Source organism: Colletotrichum godetiae (assembly GCF_030913485.1).
Source record: "Colletotrichum godetiae strain CBS 193.32 chromosome Unknown BDP55scaffold_46, whole genome shotgun sequence".
NCBI classification, from domain to species: Eukaryota; Fungi; Ascomycota; class Sordariomycetes; order Glomerellales; family Glomerellaceae; genus Colletotrichum; species Colletotrichum godetiae.
The window spans coordinates 220320-237641 of NW_026851294.1; the positions used below are offsets into that span (position 1 = coordinate 220320).

Consider the following 17322-nt stretch of genomic DNA (forward strand, 5'->3'; position numbering starts at 1 on the left):
CACGTAGCTTGGGCTCTTCATTTTTGTCCCATTCCTGAATTTTTGGAGTCCCGCACCTTCCACAACAACAAACCACCCCATCGCGAAAATAATCGCAACACCATCAACACCAAAATTCCACCCCCAATCATCAACTCCAGGACCCAGCTCCGCCATTCGCCAACATGGCGGAACATGTTGAGGCTGCAAAGCAGGCATGGCAGTAAGTAGCCAATTTCCCCTCTTGCTCACCTCGAAATTTGGATTGCGCCAAGCATTGCCTCTGTCATATTCAGTTGGGCGTTTCGGGTTCCATGCGACTCCGGGCACCTACCTTCCGATGCTGACTTTTGACCACAGCCAAGCCCAAAAACTTCGGAAGCACCTGCAGAAGGAGGTGGACAAGCTCAAGGGAGATGCCGACGGCAATGAGCTGAAGCATTTCGAGGTCCTGGAAAGCGTCATTTCCAAGTATGCAGCGAATCCGGCCCAATTTACTGGGTCGTAGTACCCTGCTGACCTGTGTTTAGCCTCCGACTAGCCTGCCTCCATGTCATATTCCATGACTTCGAATATTCCGCGGCCGAGAAGGTGGAAGCCAACCTCTGGCAGGCCCACGGTCTTGTCAATACCGAATATCGAAAGGTTCTGGGCAAGCTGAGGTCGTCACAACTTGCCGTCCAGAAGCGCAAGTTGGACAGGATGTACAGCGGGTTCCTCAAGACGGCGCAAAAGTTCTACGTGGCGTTCGTCCAGCGCATGTCAGCCGTCTACCCGATTCCCGAGCTTCAGCGCATTGCTGAGGGCATCAAGGCCGAAAAGTTGGCAGAGGAGAACCCCATGGCCAACACTACGCCTGCCGTTCGCCAGATTATCCTCAAATACGTTCATCTGGTGCTCATCCACTTAGGCGACCTTTCTCGATACCGTATGCAGGCGCGACACAAGGTCCCGAGCTACGAAGCTGCCTTGACATACTACTCTCTCGCCCACGACATCCTTCCCAATTCCGGCTTCGCCCACCACCAGATGGGCATCATCTACTTGGATGAGAGAAAGCACCTGGATATCATATATCACTTCTACCGCGCCATGGCAATTCAAGACCCTCATCCAATGGCGGCACAGAACCTTGAATCGGAACTGAAGAGCCTCTCAGCGCCAACCACGCCGGCCCGTCGCACAGGTCCTCCTGACCCTCAGGAGGCCTTTGTTACCTGGTTCGTAAAGCTACATTCACACTTCAGCAAAGGAGAGCCGTTTCCTCAACATGAGGGGCTGGAGAAGGAAGTCATCAACCATCTTGAGATGGCCATCAAGGCTCCAAACACTCAGCCAATCCTTTTGAAGATGGTCTTGCTCAACATGTCTGCATTCTATGTCTACAACAACAAGGCGAAAGGTACGTGATTTTCATTGTTGAACTTCGCAGTTTATTCACTAACTCACAGCAGGCGACTGGGCTACCGCTGCGTTTCGAACCTCTCAGTTTCTTCTTCGCCTGAACGCTCGTTTCTTCATGACGTTTTGCAAGTTCCTAAAGAGGGAAATGGAGAGACTCATTGAGCAACAAGCAAACGGCGAACAAGTGAGCTCTGAAGACCAAGCAACCATGATGACGGAGAACACTCTTCCCTTTGTGCGCCTATATGCGGCCTGGCTTGTTGCATGCCGTGTTGAGATTGTGAACGCTCAAGAAGCCCCTGAGCTGTCCATCAAGGACATGTACACAGGGTTCGCTAAGGCACTCACTTCTCTCTGTGAGATGTATGGCAACGAGGATCTCAAACTCACTCCATACTTGCTTCCAGAGGACCAGGAAGCCATAGGAATGCTCCCTCTCTGCGACACAAGGTTGCCGGACAGTTGCCGTCTCAACTACGATGAGGATACTGGAAGTCTGAAGCCTCAAATCCAACACTATGGCGGGCAGCGTTTTGGCCCTCTCCAAGAGATCTTCTCTAGGGTGCTGCAGACGATCAAGTGTGGTTTCTTCCTCGCCAATGATGACACCAACTTTCCATTCTCCTACACTTCATCGCCAAGGGGGCTTACTTTCAAGTACGAGGATAACTACACGCCAAAGTCTTCAGCGGTTGCAACAGCTTCCCAGCCTCCAGTTGAGCAAAGCTCTGCAGTGGAAGTTCCAGCGGCGAAACGCAAAGATTCGCGGCGGCCAGGCCCTGTTAGAAACGCGACCCCGACTGCTGCATTGCCTATAACGCCCCAAGTGGCTGCCCCGCCGCAGGTGCAGTCGCACCTAACTCCCGGACGCAGCAAAGCGCAGGGCCAGTCAGACTACGACTTCCTGAGTTCTGACGCTGATATGCTTCACATGGTTAATGACTTCCTGATGCCTCCGCAGGCTCACGCCTCTCCCGCAGGGAGCCACGAGGACACCTCGTACGGAATGAATTCAGCCATGGCCAACGAGGTATTTGGTGTCCCCCCGACCAACAGCCCGCCCGCTCTCGGATCCGCCACAGCAAAGACATTCCCGAGCCTTCCCTGGAACATGATCTACACCCCAACTCCCCAGGGTAAGAACCAAGAGCTGACGCCACCAGACCGTGCCATCAGGGATGCTGCTAGAAGATCATTCGATGGCACTGCTGGCATGCAGAGGACTGGCCAGACCTCGGGTACACCGAGACTTGACGATCCATTCGGAGAAGCACGAGAGAACCCGTATATGGCTCGGCAGCAACAGCGTCCGTATGCTAGTACACCCGACATAAGTGCTCATCAGGACCGCCTTCTGCAGGCCTTTGGCAGGCAACCCACCGACTCGAGATCCTTGAGCCGTGATTTCTCAGGATCGGGAGGATATGGACTGTGGCCGAGCCCGTACGCGGAAGTCAACCCCAATGCTCTGCAGCCCAGAGCGGCAGCCGCCCACGCCCGTTCGTTGAGCGGATCTCGTCCTCAGTTCCCCCAGAGCCCCAACATGCCTGTGAGCGGAGACAGCTTCTCGCCGGCGTCTGGCACTCAATTCTCCAACGTCAGCAGCATCTACCAGAGCACGCCGTGTAACGGTATCGCGTACACCGCAACTACTGCGTTTGGACGAGGCCCCATCGCCGACATGCACGAGGACCCCACGCACTACAAGAACATGGTCAGACAGAACGGAGGTGCCGCTACTGACGGATACACGGCCGGATACAACGACATGATTCTCCAGTCGGCTATGGCTGACGAAGTTAAGCGTGCTCCGGGCCAGAACATGCGTCGTTGAGTTTTGCGGACCCAAAAAGAAAAAAAAACCAGGACCTTGTTTCCTGATCAAACATTATTATCACAAGGCCTGCCCGGCCCGCCCGGCGGCTTGATTGGAAGTTGAACACATCCCATTTGCTACTGCGATGTAAGTCTATCAATCGTTTCTTTCTACAAGTGTACACCGCTGACCTGAATTTTCAGCGATATGGATCGCATGATTGAATTATACTGGCTCATACTACTGTTTTGAACGGATTTCACTGGACACGACACGAAGGGGATGGATTCTGATCAAGGGTGTCACCTGGGCTGGGTTTTCTTGTCCCGCCGAATCGTCTCATCACATTGTTTTCTACCAAATATCTCATGACCCATGGGCTCAAGGTCGTAAAAGGTGTCGAGCCCAGATTGCAAGTTGATGCAAAGTGCGATTGCCACTCATTTGAAAGCTCCCTCAGGAGCCAACGCCGTTGTTGAAACCGTTTTCCCTTTGACCCCCTCAACGCCAGACTATTCTGAACAAAAAGAAACTGAAATGCTCAATGCATTAGGTTGAAAGGCTTCGTGCCTACGAGGAATAAGCCTGCTTGGGGAAGGGGTAGCTAGTTCATAGTTAGCGAATGAAGCGAGAAAGTTTGACAAAGTTTGCCATTTGGTGTCGTGTGATATGATAGGGGGGTCAACTTACGAAGGACCAAGCTCCTGGATGCTGAGCTTAGCCAGCCACTGGCCCATATCGATGGACTGGTCGAGCGACTTGCCATCGACGACACCAGCCATCAGACCGCCAGCAAAGGCATCACCAGCTCCGTTGGTGTCGTTGATCTGCTCCTTGGAGATGGGCTTGACGGGGTACTCCTTAACGCTGTCCTCACCCTGGACGGCAACCAGAGTGGGCTCGGTGCCCTGGGTGATGATGGCGACACGCTTGCGCTGCTTGTTCTCCTTGGGCAGGTTGGCGAGGGCCTTGGCGATCTCCTTGAGGTCGGCGGTGCCGAGGCTGTGGGCTTCGGCGTAGGCAGCAGCCTCGGTCTCGTTGCCGATGACATAGTCCCAGTACGGGGCGCTGGCGTCGAGGGGGTCCTTGAAGAACTGGCAGATGAAGGGGGCGGACAAGCTGACGGCGAAGACCTTGTTGTTCTTGGCGGCCTCCTCGGCGAGCTTCTGGATGGCGGCGGGGCAGACGGTGAAGTGGTAGCCTCCGATGTAGTAGGCCTGGGCGTTCTCGACGAGCTTCCAGACGTCGGGGCGGGTCAAGTGCTCGAGGTCGTAGTGGTTGGCGGCACCGAGCTCGGTGACCATGGAGCGGTTGTGGCCGGTGATGACAACACCGCAGCGGCCGGTGGCGATCTTGGGGTCGACGCGATACTCGACGCGGAGACCGGCGGTCTTGACGGCATCCTGAAGGATGGAGGCGTACTTGTCGTCGCCGACACCGCCGAGGTAGACGACGGAGTTGGGAGGGAGGATGTACTGGGCACCGCGGGCGGTGTTCTGGGCGGCGCCGCCGGCAATGAGCTTGGCGTCGTAGTTGTTCAAGAGGTCCTCGTAGATGCCGAGGTGCTTCTCCTCAGCGAGGATAGCATCGTTGGCCTTGATGCCATACTTTTCGAGGAGAGCCTCGTCACCGACTGCTTGGATGTCTGTGTTGCGGTGTTAGTTGACGACATTTTGCTCCAGCTCGGTGTTAAGGGAGGGGTTAGAGCGACAATGGCGGGGTCGCGCAACGGTGTTCCCGGTGCTTTAAGCTTAAAACCCATTAAAAAACCACTTACCAAGCAGAGGGTTCTCAAGGCAGAGAAGACGGAAATCCTGGGATGCCATTTTGTTCAATTGATGTGTTCTGGGGTGTATGGATGAGGTGTGGAAGGGATGAAGGTTGTGGGAGCTTCCAAAGATTTTGATTTTGGTGCTCCGTCGGCCAGTTTTGGATGAGGGGATGCCGATGGTGGGGTTGCTGGACCTGTCGGAGGAGGTGGGGTGGTAGGAGAAGAAACGTGCTCGCACAGCAGGGCGAGAACTCTGACTGGGAGCCTGTGGACTTGGAGGGGCGTGGGCAGGAGCTCGGGCTGAGGGTGCTGTCGCTGCCGATGATGATGAGAGGACAAGGGCAGCAGGGATGGTGGGGCAAGGGCGAGTAGCAAAGGTTCTCGTCACTGTTGCATTGAGGGAACTGGTGGACGTGCAGCGTTGAGTGAGACATCTCGAGGCGGTGACTCTCTGGCAAGCGAACATTGTTGTGTGCGAGCGAGTGATGGGGAGTGAAGTAATAAGAAGCTTGAAGCAAGAGGGATCGGGAATCGACCTCAAATCACCGTGATTTTGGAGGTTCTATCAAGGATGGATCAAAGATTAAGTCTCGTAAGACCGAGTCAGGGTGGGAAAGCGCCGTTTTTGGTATTTGGGCTGTCATATCATCAGGCCACTCGCTGAATGAAGGAGTGTCACGAGACAGGAGCAGCTCCTCAGTATAAATTTTGAATCGATCAATTGAAAGAGGAAACCACAACTACGTATGGTAGCCGGGCTTAGGAGGAAAGATCCAAGGCCACTTTCCCCCTCACTCCATTTGCTGTCCCTAACACCGTTTTTTGTTCGTCATCCACACACAAACTCCCGGCGTCTCACTCATCACATTTGGGTTTGGCGTTCTCCTCTCCCTCTTGTAGCGGGGGGAATCATGGCGTGATCATTCAATGCGCAAAATGCCTTTTAGTACTTGCCGAAGAGCTACCAGATGAACTGCCCTTGCGAGTACCCTCAAAAGATGCCAGCCGCGTAACACCATCCCAATGGAACCCTGAAATCCAGCCAAACTATGACCTTTATTCCTTGACCTTCTGGGTACCACGGAGCAGACCCGTCCGTCTCGCAGCAATAAGACCGGCCTTTTGTCCCTGGACGGCGTAGCGGGAGATGGTCGAGGCCTTACCGATATGCTGGTGGTTACCACCACCGTGGGGATGGTCGACGGGGTTCATGGCAACACCACGAGTTCTGGGCCAGTTGGCACCACGCTTGACGGCGAATTTGTGCTTGGCGCGAGAAGCCTCTGTAGGTATTGGTTAGTCAAATGCTTTCCCCAACTTCATCCTATGGTTGCTCTCATCCTTCCGCAACCAGGGGCCAAAACGTACTCAGGAGGGGCTTGTCGGTACGGCCACCACCGGCAACAATGCCGATCATGCCGCGGGCCTCGGAGTGGACAACCTTCTTGGCGCCGGAGGGAAGCTTGATGCGGGTCTTGCCCTCATCGGGGTTGTGGCCGACAATGGTGATGTAGTTGCCGGAAGTGCGGCCGAGAGTGCCACGGTCACCGATCTTGGTCTCGACGTTGGAGACGACGGTACCCTCAGGCATGGAGCCGAGGGGAAGAACGTTGCCGACGGTCAGGGCGGCCTTCTTGCCAGCGTAGATGAACTGGCCGGTGTACATGCCCTCGTTGGCGATGAAGGTCTCGGTGTGCTGCTTGAACTTGTAGGGGTCGCGGAAGACGACCTGGGCGAGAGGAGCGCCACGGCCGGGGTCGTGGATGATGTCCTTCACGATACCACGAAGGTATCCGTGTCTCTCGGCATAGTCGAGGTTGCGGAACTTCGCGGGGGCCTGCACAGAAAATCGTTAGGAAAAATTGTCGTCGTATCGCGAATTTCGGGAATGTCGTATCTCACCTTGTTCAGGCGGGTGTTGGCCGTGAAGATCGAGCCACGACCTCTTCTCTGGTTACGGATCTGAGGAAAAGTATATCAGCGTCTGTTGTCCAATCCCTTGTCCATCTCGGAAAAAAAAAAGTTCGCGGGTTTCGATTTGGTGGAATATGGAATGCGACGAGCAGCAAGTCGATGATGCGCCAATGTCGTTCTGCGAATAAAACATCGAGTGTTGGATAGAGCAATCACTTACAACGCGACCCATCTTGGCAGTCCTCTGGCGTTCGGAGGGCTAGGTGTTGTCGTCGTGGTGAGGTTGAATCGTCGAATTCCGTCAACAAGCAGGATGGCTCAAATTTCGGAAACTGCAGTGGTGCGTGGGACTTCCTGTCCAGCCCTCCTCGCTTGAGCACGTGTTGTATCACGTGAAGAGAAATCCATGGGAGATTGCCCAAAATTTTGACAGAGCACGGACGGGAGAATGGAGCGGTGTCCACAGGGGTAGACCCACAGACCAAGTACTGCTTGGCCACTCAGTCTCGACCCCAGGGCGTTTGTACCGCGTCACGACCTCCGCACTTTACCCTCACCTCTGGAACGTCTTACTATGGCTTCAGCAGGCTAAGTTCACGATATCCTCAGCGCCGTCATGATGAGCAGTGTTTCTCGCTCATTATGAGTCAACCTGAAAATGCACGAAAGACATGAAACCTTTTGAATATACGAGCACTTACTTCTGCTCGACGAGGTGTCCTCATTCCCTTTGCTATCTACTGTTTTTTCCCTCGTGGCCGCATTTTCTGATGCTCTGTCAGGTCTGCCGTGTTCGATCGGTGTTGGCGCGTTTTGTGGGCAGGTCATGTTTGGGGTCCTCGGAAGGGAATTCGGTGAGGTTACAAGGACCCCGGAGTCTTTGGTGCCTTGGTGTGGTCCAGCGATCAACGTCATCGGAATCTTCGCCGGAGTCGGCGAAGGCCGTTCCTCGCGGGAGTGCATCGTTGCGTCCAACTTATCTTGTTCTTAAAGGGTCTCCGTGTAACGGTTTGGCCAAGTAGGATCCAATATGCGGGAGCGCATCACTGCAAGTGTTCGCTGTGGTCCCGTCGCCTCTAGTGAGGTGTCTATGTTGGTGACTACAGGTCACGGGCTCGCCGAAATCGATGAATCGGCGTTTTCTCGTCGATGTTGAAAAGGAGTATCCTGTAGGATTGCAGCCCATTCACATTTACCACATATAGCCTTATTCACGCATATACAGGAGGCAAGATCATATCGGAGATGGAATCAACACCAAAACGCTGTGGATGGCCTCATTTCAAGCGTTGGGAATATCTGCAGACGCAAAGTAGCGTAGGCGGGCGATCATCATAGCCTGGTTTAGTCTTTGCTGATTTGGCTGAGCTGCATAGTCATGTGACGTGTGTGAGGGACTCTGCAGTGGTCGGGAACGAGTTGGGAATGCAATGCAAGTGCTAGGCAGACCCCAACGGGACTACAACCAGAAGGCAAACCTCTTCATCGACACGTCGAGCAATGACTCCAAAACGCATGAAATGCTGGAGAGTTTTGATGAGCTTTCGGTACGCTGTAAGTCGGTCGCCGCAGTGACCAGCAGGCCAAAGCAGGTAGGTGGAGTGAAAGGAAGCTGGGTCTCTGCGACAAAGGCACCATGCTACCAACCCAGTGGTTGGGAATAGCATCAACAACAGAATGCGTCAACTTGAAGAGTGGGCAATGGTGGATTGCTTCTCGGCCGAAGGATGTCTTAGTCTGCGCGGTCACTTTCGTCCCTAGTCTGCACCATGGGATCCACCTGTCAGCAGACAAGCTTCACAAGTCCACAACGATTCGATTAAGACGACAACCTGAATGAGAGACATCGAATGCGATGGCTTTGAGGTTTCTATGGTGGTACTCAGCGAGAGAAGCTGAGCTACTTTTCGGTGCTAAGAAGAAGATTTAGTAAGGCAAGGTAGGCCAGGATATCCCACGGTAGCTCCTTGGGTGGGGTACAGGCGACGTGGGTTCTCCAATGCCTTCGAGGGCAAGATGGGACTCAAGAAGCACAATCCACAAGAGGTTGGCCAGGCACATGTCAAGCAGCAAGCGGCAGGCAGCATGAGTAGGTAGGCAGAGAGTTGTGTGAAGGGGGATGCTCATCGGGTGCAAGGCCATGCTATGAGTCTTTGACACATGAGAAGGGGAATATGCGAAGAGGAATGGAAGCCGTAGGTATTTTAGATTTTAATGACTCGGGCCTATCAGAGAACCAGACCGAAAGGAGAGGCGGCTCAAACGTGACTTAATTAGTCCCGCGGGTGGGCGCTCGAAACTTTCTCTCTCAACTACACCGGCGCGCATACCACCACCTCCACCAACCGCGATACCCACCCCAACCCAACTTCGACAAAAGCACTCGCGCACACAGCAACCACAATCGCGAAGAGGAAAATAATCGCCAAGATGTCCGACGACGATTCTTCGGATTTGTCTTCGCTATCTTCGTTGTCGCCAGTTCCTTCCGACATCGAATCTGAAGCCGAGCCTGAACCTGCGACGAAAGGTGACATTCGGAAGTTCTTCCCCAAGCTTGCCAAAGGCAAGAAAGCTATCGTCGCGACCAAAGAGCCCTCGCCACCGCCTCGCAAGCGATCGCCATCACCTCCACACGAGAATGCCTTCATTGACAATCCAGACATTGCTGTATGCACATCATCGCGTCGTTTCGCGCAAAAAAAAAACGCGTAGAACCGCGTGTCCCACGTCATAGGACAAGCTAACACGCACCTCCAGTTTCTGGTGATGTTCCGTAGCCGATTCAACGATGCCTTCCCGAAATCCTTGGCCAACTTTGGTCCCCAAGAGCTCGAACAAGATATCATTGGCAGTCCGCCTGGCGAACGAGTCGAAGCTTTTCTGTGCGCTCTACTGTTCCTGCTCTTGAACCGAAAGCAGGACGTTAAGTACGTCGACGCGACAGCAAACAATATGGTCCTCTAGGGTTGCTAATTGACGTGATAGGGCCGGTCAATACTCCAAGGCTCTCGACGACGCTCTTTCTGCCCACAAGTCCCAGTGGCCACGATCATGGGAAGGAGTCAACCCACTGTCGGGTAGCAACACTTTTCACAGCATTACACCCACTCAGAGAGTAAGTAGCGGAGTGCTCCTGACTTGCCTGTGCACCAATTCACTAACCAACTGGTACAGCTCTCTCTTCTCCGTGCGTTTGCATTGTGGTCCCTTTCAGCATCCGAGACTGTCAAGACCATCATCAATAAATCCTACAAAGGAAATCGTCACGATGACGACTTGAACCAGCCACTCTCTGTCCAGTCCTGGGGTTCAGACAGTGACAAGAGACGGTACTTCTTGATCGAAGGCTTGGACGATACTGCTTTCCGCGTATATCGGGAAAGTAACCCTGCTGGCTTTAACCGCACTTGGTGGTCAGTAGCTGGATCGATCGACGAGCTCAGGGCCCTATGCGAGAAATTGGAGAGTAAGGACGGCGGCCCCAAGGCCAGGAAGCTTGCAGATAAGATGCTGGCAGCTATTCCTCGCTTTGAGGGTACTGAGGAGGTAAGCATCTATAATCGGATTTCGGTCCAGTGTGACAAGGTATCGCTTTGAGCCACGACTAATCGTCGCAGAAACGACGTCGCAGAGAGTATCGACAGGCACAGAAAGCCCGCTTCAAGCGTCCCGAGCCTGGTTTCTCTTCCTACGAAGGTCGCACGAGAGGCAAGCGAATCAAGTACACATACTCCGATGATGAGGACTTCCTTACCGACTCGTCCAACCGGCGCTCGGCGCGCAATACTGGGACGAGCACCCCCCTGGAGCCAGCAGGGCCAGTGACCACCGCCAGCGGTCGTCAAATCAGAGCTCCACCACGAATGAATGGCAGCAGCGCAGCAGGGAGTGTCAACGGCGACTCGGAGGATTCCCGCCAGCCATCAGAGCCGGCGGCTGGCCCTGGAGGCCGGCCACGCAGAGCCGCAGCAGTTCACCACGGAACCAACGGATGGTCATCTAAAGGCACTCGGACTCGTGGACGTGACTCCATGGATGAAGACGAAGACGACGACAGCGAGCCTGACTTGGGTGACGACGAAGAAGAGGACCATGTCCCAGATGAGAGTGAGGAAGACGATGATGAACCAGACGAAGACGTGGATATGGCAGATGATGACCTCGTCGATGAACCTCGAAAGAGCTTGATCGTAAAGCTGTCGGTGAAGAAGTCCCCTACCACGACGAAAACGGCTATGATGACTCCTGGTCCAGAGGATGAGAAGGCCTCAATGAGAGATGACGAAATGGTTGACGAGATTGTTGCCAAACCCAGAGAAGCGACTCCGGAGCCCGTTATCAACGTTGCGACCACGAAACCGCCCCTGAGTCCGACCGCTGTGCAGACCTCCTTGGCCTTTAGAGGAAGCCCGGATAAGCTGCAAAGCATGCTGCAACAAGTAGATGTTGGTGTGCGCGAGTAGGGCTCACTGGGAACCGGCTACCACAAGTCCTTTGGCGTTTGGCGGTAAATTTTGGCAGGCGGAGTACGGATAGGGATAGACGATGGGAACCATCGGGATGATTGAACAATTATTTGTAGGAGCATTCGCTCATTCATAGACGGTACTACGGCTAGTACTTTCGGGGGATATGCGCATCACCAGATGCAACGGTACTAAAAAAGTACCTGGCTTGCAGAGATACTCTGCTTCGATTTTAGTTGTACAGATACCACACCAATCATGTTTCCTGACCCTTTCCTTTTCTGTGTTCCAGTTCCTCACAGCTCCTTCTTTGTGAAAGCAGTCCTCCAGTTTGAGCTCTTCTGCGGGGGCAGCTGCCAGTTATTCACACCATACCACCATCGCCGGACCCTGGCACCTATCGAGCTGCCGTGGACCTGCGCATTCTTATTCCAGTGATGCCAGCCGATGAGGAACAAGTTGTAAACGACACCTTGGACCAAGGGCATCATCACCTACATCGAATCAGTACAGATTCCGACCGCGGCCAGATGTGCCTGAACAACCTACCTGATCCCTGGCAGTGATCCAGGCCACCCGCCCCCAAGTATCGGCTTTGGAGATGCTGTTTAGGTAGCTCTGCTCGAAGCGCAGGTCGGGCATGGGCGGAAGTTTTGCTGTGCGCGGCTTCGAGTTCACCACGCTGCGGGGGATGTAGTCGTCGAGCTCATCATCATCGAGATCGTCATGGACGGGTTCTAATGTCACTGGCTCCTTCTCAGAGGCTGCTGTGGAAGGGTTGAGGTCGTGACTCGGGGAGGGCGCCCGGTTGATGTGGGCGGTCTGTATCGTCTCCGCGATTTGAATGGGTACGGAGGAAGCCATGTTGTGAGTCTGTCGGGATGGGTATGTGGCGGGCAGGAGCTACAGAAGGCGATGGCTTGCGCTGCGACTTCGGGAAGCTCTCGAGGGGACGGGGCGCGTTGGGAGGTTGCGATAAAGTTAGCTCGTTAGTTGCATGACTAATGGTTACTGATCAACCCAGTACACGGGATGACCCTCTACACCTTTACTTGCATGGCGGATCCACAGCTGAGGTCATCAGCCGTTCCTCAAAGCGAGCGGTATCCGTACCGACGCTGAAATTCAGTGGCCCAACTTTTCAGCGGCACAAGATCGAGTGGGGTTGAATGGGCAACTAATACTGCACATGGCTTTGTCTCACACAGTTTGCCTAATTTACCGGGCTGCAGTCTGCCTATTTTTCAGAATATCGTTGAACGAGATTACATAGATGCCTAAGATTTTCTACTTCAGTGACTCACACAGTAGTCATTGCGCTGGTGATGGTGTACAATAAGTGTCAGAAGTGCCCAAATTCCAAAGATTTGCGGTGTTGAAGATGAACCATGGGGCGAGCGGCTCCGGCAAAACACGGTGGTACGTGCAAAGTTCGGGAGCTGAGTGGCTAAGGTAGACACTTAGAGTGTCCAGGCAGTAGGCACCTTATGACTCGCTTGCGGTTTAGCGCCCTACCCGGCTTGGGCGTACTTGTACACCCAGTCAGAGCCGGATCCTGGTGCGGCCCACGGTGACGGCACAAAAAATCGACCTACCTACGTGGAGCAACAACTTTTCTTTCCTTGCAACCACCCGACCGCATCGCATCGCATCGTTCCCGCCCGGAGAATCGCGCGACGTCGACGACAAATCCCTCACCGTTACGCGAACGCGTTCCTCCATTTTGTCGTTCCTCGAGTCTCTTAATCACCCTCATTCAAGATGTCGGACCCCCAGGCGAACGAGGCCGAGAAGAACGTGAGTTTTTTCCCGTATTCCAACATCGTGGCCTCGGAGCCCCTCCTTTTTTTGCCCCGCGCTCCGAGCATGCAGGCTGACGATTCCCCTTATGGGGTGCAACACAGATCGAGATATGGAAGGTCAAGAAGCTGATCAAGCGCCTCGAGGCCGCTCGTGGTAACGGCACTTCTATGATCTCGCTCATCATTCGTACGTTTTTCTTTTTCCGACCACGATGCCATCGCCGACGCCGGGTTCGACTAACACCCCACCACAGCCCCCAAGGATCAGATTTCCAGAGCCGCCAAGATGTTGGCTGAAGAATACGTACGTCACGACTGCGACAATCGGACACTTTACGGGCCAAACCGGTATTAACGAGACTTTTCACAGGGAACTGCGTCAAACATCAAGTCTAGAGTTAACAGACAGTCAGTGCTTTCGGCCATTACCTCGACCCAGCAGCGTCTCAAGCTGTACAACAAGGTCCCTCCCAATGGCTTGGTCGTCTACTGTGGTGAAATCTTGACCCAGGAAGGCAAGGAGAGAAAGGTCAACATCGACTTCGAGCCTTTCAAGCCCATCAACACCTCCCTCTACCTCTGTGACAACAAGTTTCACACCGAGGCTTTGGCCGAGCTGCTCGAGTCGGATCAGAAGTTCGGTTTCATCATCATGGACGGTAACGGAGCCCTTTTCGGAACCCTTTCCGGAAACACCAGAGAAGTTGTGCACAAGTTCTCTGTCGATCTTCCCAAGAAGCACGGCCGTGGTGGTCAATCCGCTCTGCGTTTTGCTCGTCTTCGTGAGGAGAAGCGTCACAACTACGTCCGCAAGGTTGCCGAGTTGGCCGTCCAGAACTTCATCACCAACGACAAGCCCAACGTCGCTGGTCTGATTCTGGCTGGTTCTGCCGATTTCAAGACTGATCTCAACGCCTCCGACCTGTTTGATAACCGTCTGGCCACCAAGGTCATCAAGGTTGTTGACGTTTCCTATGGTGGTGAGAACGGTTTCAACCAGGCTATTGAACTTTCCTCCGAGACCCTCGGCAACGTCAAGTTCATCCAGGAGAAGAAGCTCATTGGAAAGTACTTCGAGGAGATCAGCCAGGACACCGGTCGTGTCTGCTACGGCATTGAGGATACCCTCAAGGCTCTGGAGCTGGGTGCCGTGGAGGTTCTCATTGTTTTCGAGAACTTGGAGATTACCCGCTGGAAGCTTAAGGACAGTCAGGGCGCTGAGCACACCTTGCACACCACCAAGCAGCAGGAGGGCGGTGACCGTGCCATCTTCATGGACAAGGAGACTGGCCAGGAGATGGAAGTTGTCACCCAGGAATCCTTCCTCGAGTGGATTGCAGAGCACTACAAGGACTTCGGTACCAACCTCGAGTTCGTCTCTGACCGTTCCACCGAGGGCAACCAGTTCGTCAAGGGCTTCGGTGGTATTGGTGGTATTCTCCGCTACAAGGTGAACTTTGAGCAGTTGAATGAGGTTGACGACGACGATGACTACTACGACGGTTCGTGATCTCCCAGTACCTGACTCACCAACTACAAGACGCTGACGTTTCTAGATTGACCAACCGAGGCCCTCGAGAACGAGGGATCGACTCAAGTACCGTCTCTGAAGCATAACAGCGAAGAGGAATTCGCGCGCACAGCGTCGCAGCCCGCGCCCGCGCCCAAGCCGAATGTCGCCCATCAGCTCCTTGCAGACAGGAGCCCGATGAGCCCGGCTCACCTCACCCACCAAGTGGCGCGCCCGAGCCCGCTTCGGTCTGTTATGAAGGCCTCTTGAGTTGAGACCTAGTCTACATGTGAGACCATGCTCTTAGCCACTACAGGAACTGTGCAACTAACAAGTGTGCTAGATGATCCTCTCACAGACAGAGGACACTCAAGAGCGGTCGGGAGGCGACCGCTTGTTGATCGCGACTAGATAGAATGAAAATGAAATTAAATGCCCACCCAGTCCTTTCAGGCTTGTTCAGGCTTGTTCAGGCTTGTTTATGAAATGTGAAAGATGCTTTGTTCCACGTTCCGCAAGGCATGCTGTGGTTGTGTGACTTGCCACCCCAGCTCTTGCACCTAGATGCATCAACCTTGGAAGCTGCTCTTGTTCTCACCTGAAAATGACTTCACCAAAGTACATTCAAAGTCGCGCTCCTTACAGTAAGCCATTGGTGCGACTTTCATACGGTTTCTTGGATGCTTGCTCAAGGCGTTCTTATCCGATATGCGACTATAACCTATCAACCGGTTATATGCATATCTATGCCCATCTCACTCGGTCTCGTAACATTTCACTTACTGAGAGATGTGTGTATAAGTCGTCAATGCCAACTTCGATATGAGACCTCTGATTCCCGGTATTCATGCCTTGCGCCGGGGACTCGCAACCCAAGATGCACCCTCATCAATAGAGGCAGGAATCGCCAGAATCCTGCATACCAGCAAGGAAATTCCAGACCACCTCTCACCAACACCCTCACATCTCCTCAACCTCCTCTTTTCAGACATCCTCACCTCGTCGACCGAATATCCGCCAAAGTACCCATCGTCATCCTCCGAGCCTGCCGCCCCATTGCCGCAAGGCCATCACCTGGCCTATTTCCCCCTCCAATCGCTGCCCTCATGGCTGATGCCAGACGGCACTGATCCGGACCACTGCCCCGGCGCGCCCTTTACGCGGCGACTCTGGGCGGGCGGCGAGGTCCGGTTCCGCGAGGGCTGGGAGGATGAGCTGCGCCTTGATGGGCGGAGGGTCGGCTGCGTCGAGAGCGTGGAGGACGTGAGGGCCGAGAAGGGTCGGGTGTGGGTCGAGCTTTGGCGGCGGTATGGGGTATCTGCTGGTGGTTGTGGTGAGAGCGGTCCGGCGGTTGAGGAAAGGAGGACGCTGGCTTTTCTCCCCGACTTTGATGTTCCTGCTCCAACGCGGCGGTGTTTGAAAGGTAAAAAGAGGTGTCGGCGGCAAGGTTGCCGTCTCATTTCCACGTCGTGGAAAAATGCTTGAAGAATGGAAAAGTACTGACTGAGAATGGACAGCACCGTATAAGCCGACAGCCTCTCTCACTCTTACGCCGACGCAGAATCTTCTCACCAATTTCAGCGCGCTGACGTACAACGCGCACGCGATCCATCTGGACCCGGCGTGGGCTGCGCAAGAGGGTCATCCGGCTACGTTGGTCCACGGGCCTCTATCTCTGGCTTTGATGCTCGCGTTCCTGAACAGGCAGGGTAAGGGGCAGAACGTGCGTTGGTACGGGTACCGGAATCTGGCGCCGCTGTACTGTGGTCGGGAGATGACGCTTTGCCTGCGAGAGAAGGGGGAGAGCGAGGGGGGAGGAAGTGGGATGTTTGGATTGAGGGTGCCGATGGAGGTATGGCGGTTAAGGGGACCGCTACGACTGTCGATGGTGTTTGAAAGAGCAGCGATGGGCCGTTGGCACGGAATATGTATGGCCATGGCAAGAGGAAATCCGGATAAAAATCTGCCTTGATTCATATCAAGCTTCTCAATTATGGTTTGAGGCCTTGGAAACGCTTTTCCCAACGTCTTGCTGTGGTTTTCTCAAAAGCAAGGGTAAAAGAATTACATTCATGAAAGCCAAACAATTAATAATGTGACACTTGTATCCTCAATGCATCGTGTTCTTCCGTCCCCACACCGGCCCGCTGGCATCTAGAACGCCGTTGTCATTCACTCAACCAAGCTCTACTGGGCTGTTGCCGCTGTTGACAGTGTTTCTCGGCGGCGGCGGCGGCGGCGAAGGCGTCAGGTACGCCTCACTCAGAAGAGAAGACGAGGCTGCGGATACAGAGTGGTATTTGTATCGCTCCTCATGGCCAGGATATCGAGACTGGTTGTCCAAAGGAATGGATACCTCTGGTTGAGAGGACAATTGAACCCTCTGAGTCGGATTCTCTGACGATGATGTTGAACCACGGGCCCTCGATGCTCGTCTCTTTTGTACAATAAGCCAAACAACGACGCAGACCCCAATTACCACCGCGACCATGCCCCCAACAGCGCCGCCAACTATTGCAGGTATTTGGGATGCAACATTCGGTGGCGGCGTTGAAGGTTTCGGCTCTTCTTCGATCAAGATTGATGAAGACGGAGAGGACGATGTAGATGAGAGCAGGGTAGTATCTGTTCTAGACGTTGTGATAGTGGCGGATGTT

At 54.1% G+C, this 17322-nt stretch overlaps 7 protein-coding genes across 7 annotated transcripts; 4 read left to right on the plus strand and 3 right to left on the minus strand.

Moving 5' to 3' along the window:
- Nucleotides 1-164: 164 nt before the first annotated feature.
- Nucleotides 165-3217, plus strand: BDP55DRAFT_560394 (telomerase activating protein Est1; the record flags this gene model as incomplete). The annotated part of the gene is made up of 4 exons (XM_060569987.1): nt 165-202; nt 340-450; nt 510-1381; nt 1434-3217. 4 exons carry the CDS (start codon nt 165-167, stop codon nt 3215-3217), a joined length of 2805 nt encoding a protein of 934 aa, XP_060425530.1.
- A 552-nt stretch (nt 3218-3769) lies between these two features.
- Nucleotides 3770-5025, minus strand: BDP55DRAFT_560205 (pfkB family carbohydrate kinase; the record flags this gene model as incomplete). Its single annotated transcript, XM_060569966.1, has 3 exons — nt 3770-3803; nt 3890-4844; nt 4977-5025. 3 exons carry the CDS (start codon nt 5023-5025, stop codon nt 3770-3772), a joined length of 1038 nt encoding a protein of 345 aa, XP_060425531.1.
- Nucleotides 5026-6026: 1001 nt separating this feature from the next.
- BDP55DRAFT_732205 (60S ribosomal protein L2) lies at nt 6027-7116 on the minus strand (the record flags this gene model as incomplete). The annotated part of the gene is made up of 4 exons (XM_060579917.1): nt 6027-6253; nt 6339-6807; nt 6873-6932; nt 7105-7116. 4 exons carry the CDS (start codon nt 7114-7116, stop codon nt 6027-6029), a joined length of 768 nt encoding a protein of 255 aa, XP_060425532.1.
- A 2516-nt stretch (nt 7117-9632) lies between these two features.
- On the plus strand, nt 9633-11350 carry BDP55DRAFT_560374 (uncharacterized protein; the record flags this gene model as incomplete). Its single annotated transcript, XM_060569985.1, has 4 exons — nt 9633-9814; nt 9873-10002; nt 10062-10433; nt 10505-11350. Coding segments are annotated over 4 exons (1530 nt in total), but the record flags the coding sequence as incomplete, so codon positions are not given.
- A 298-nt stretch (nt 11351-11648) lies between these two features.
- BDP55DRAFT_675893 (uncharacterized protein) lies at nt 11649-12201 on the minus strand (the record flags this gene model as incomplete). The annotated part of the gene is made up of 2 exons (XM_060575773.1): nt 11649-11847; nt 11903-12201. Coding segments are annotated over 2 exons (285 nt in total), but the record flags the coding sequence as incomplete, so codon positions are not given.
- Nucleotides 12202-13114: 913 nt separating this feature from the next.
- Nucleotides 13115-14665, plus strand: BDP55DRAFT_696788 (eukaryotic peptide chain release factor subunit 1; the record flags this gene model as incomplete). The annotated part of the gene is made up of 4 exons (XM_060577609.1): nt 13115-13150; nt 13258-13342; nt 13410-13459; nt 13526-14665. 4 exons carry the CDS (start codon nt 13115-13117, stop codon nt 14663-14665), a joined length of 1311 nt encoding a protein of 436 aa, XP_060425535.1.
- An 822-nt stretch (nt 14666-15487) lies between these two features.
- Nucleotides 15488-16637, plus strand: BDP55DRAFT_635782 (uncharacterized protein; the record flags this gene model as incomplete). The annotated part of the gene is made up of 2 exons (XM_060572815.1): nt 15488-16088; nt 16183-16637. The coding sequence occupies 2 exons, from the start codon at nt 15488-15490 to the stop codon at nt 16635-16637; spliced, it is 1056 nt and encodes a 351-aa protein (XP_060425536.1).
- Nucleotides 16638-17322: the final 685 nt, after the last annotated feature.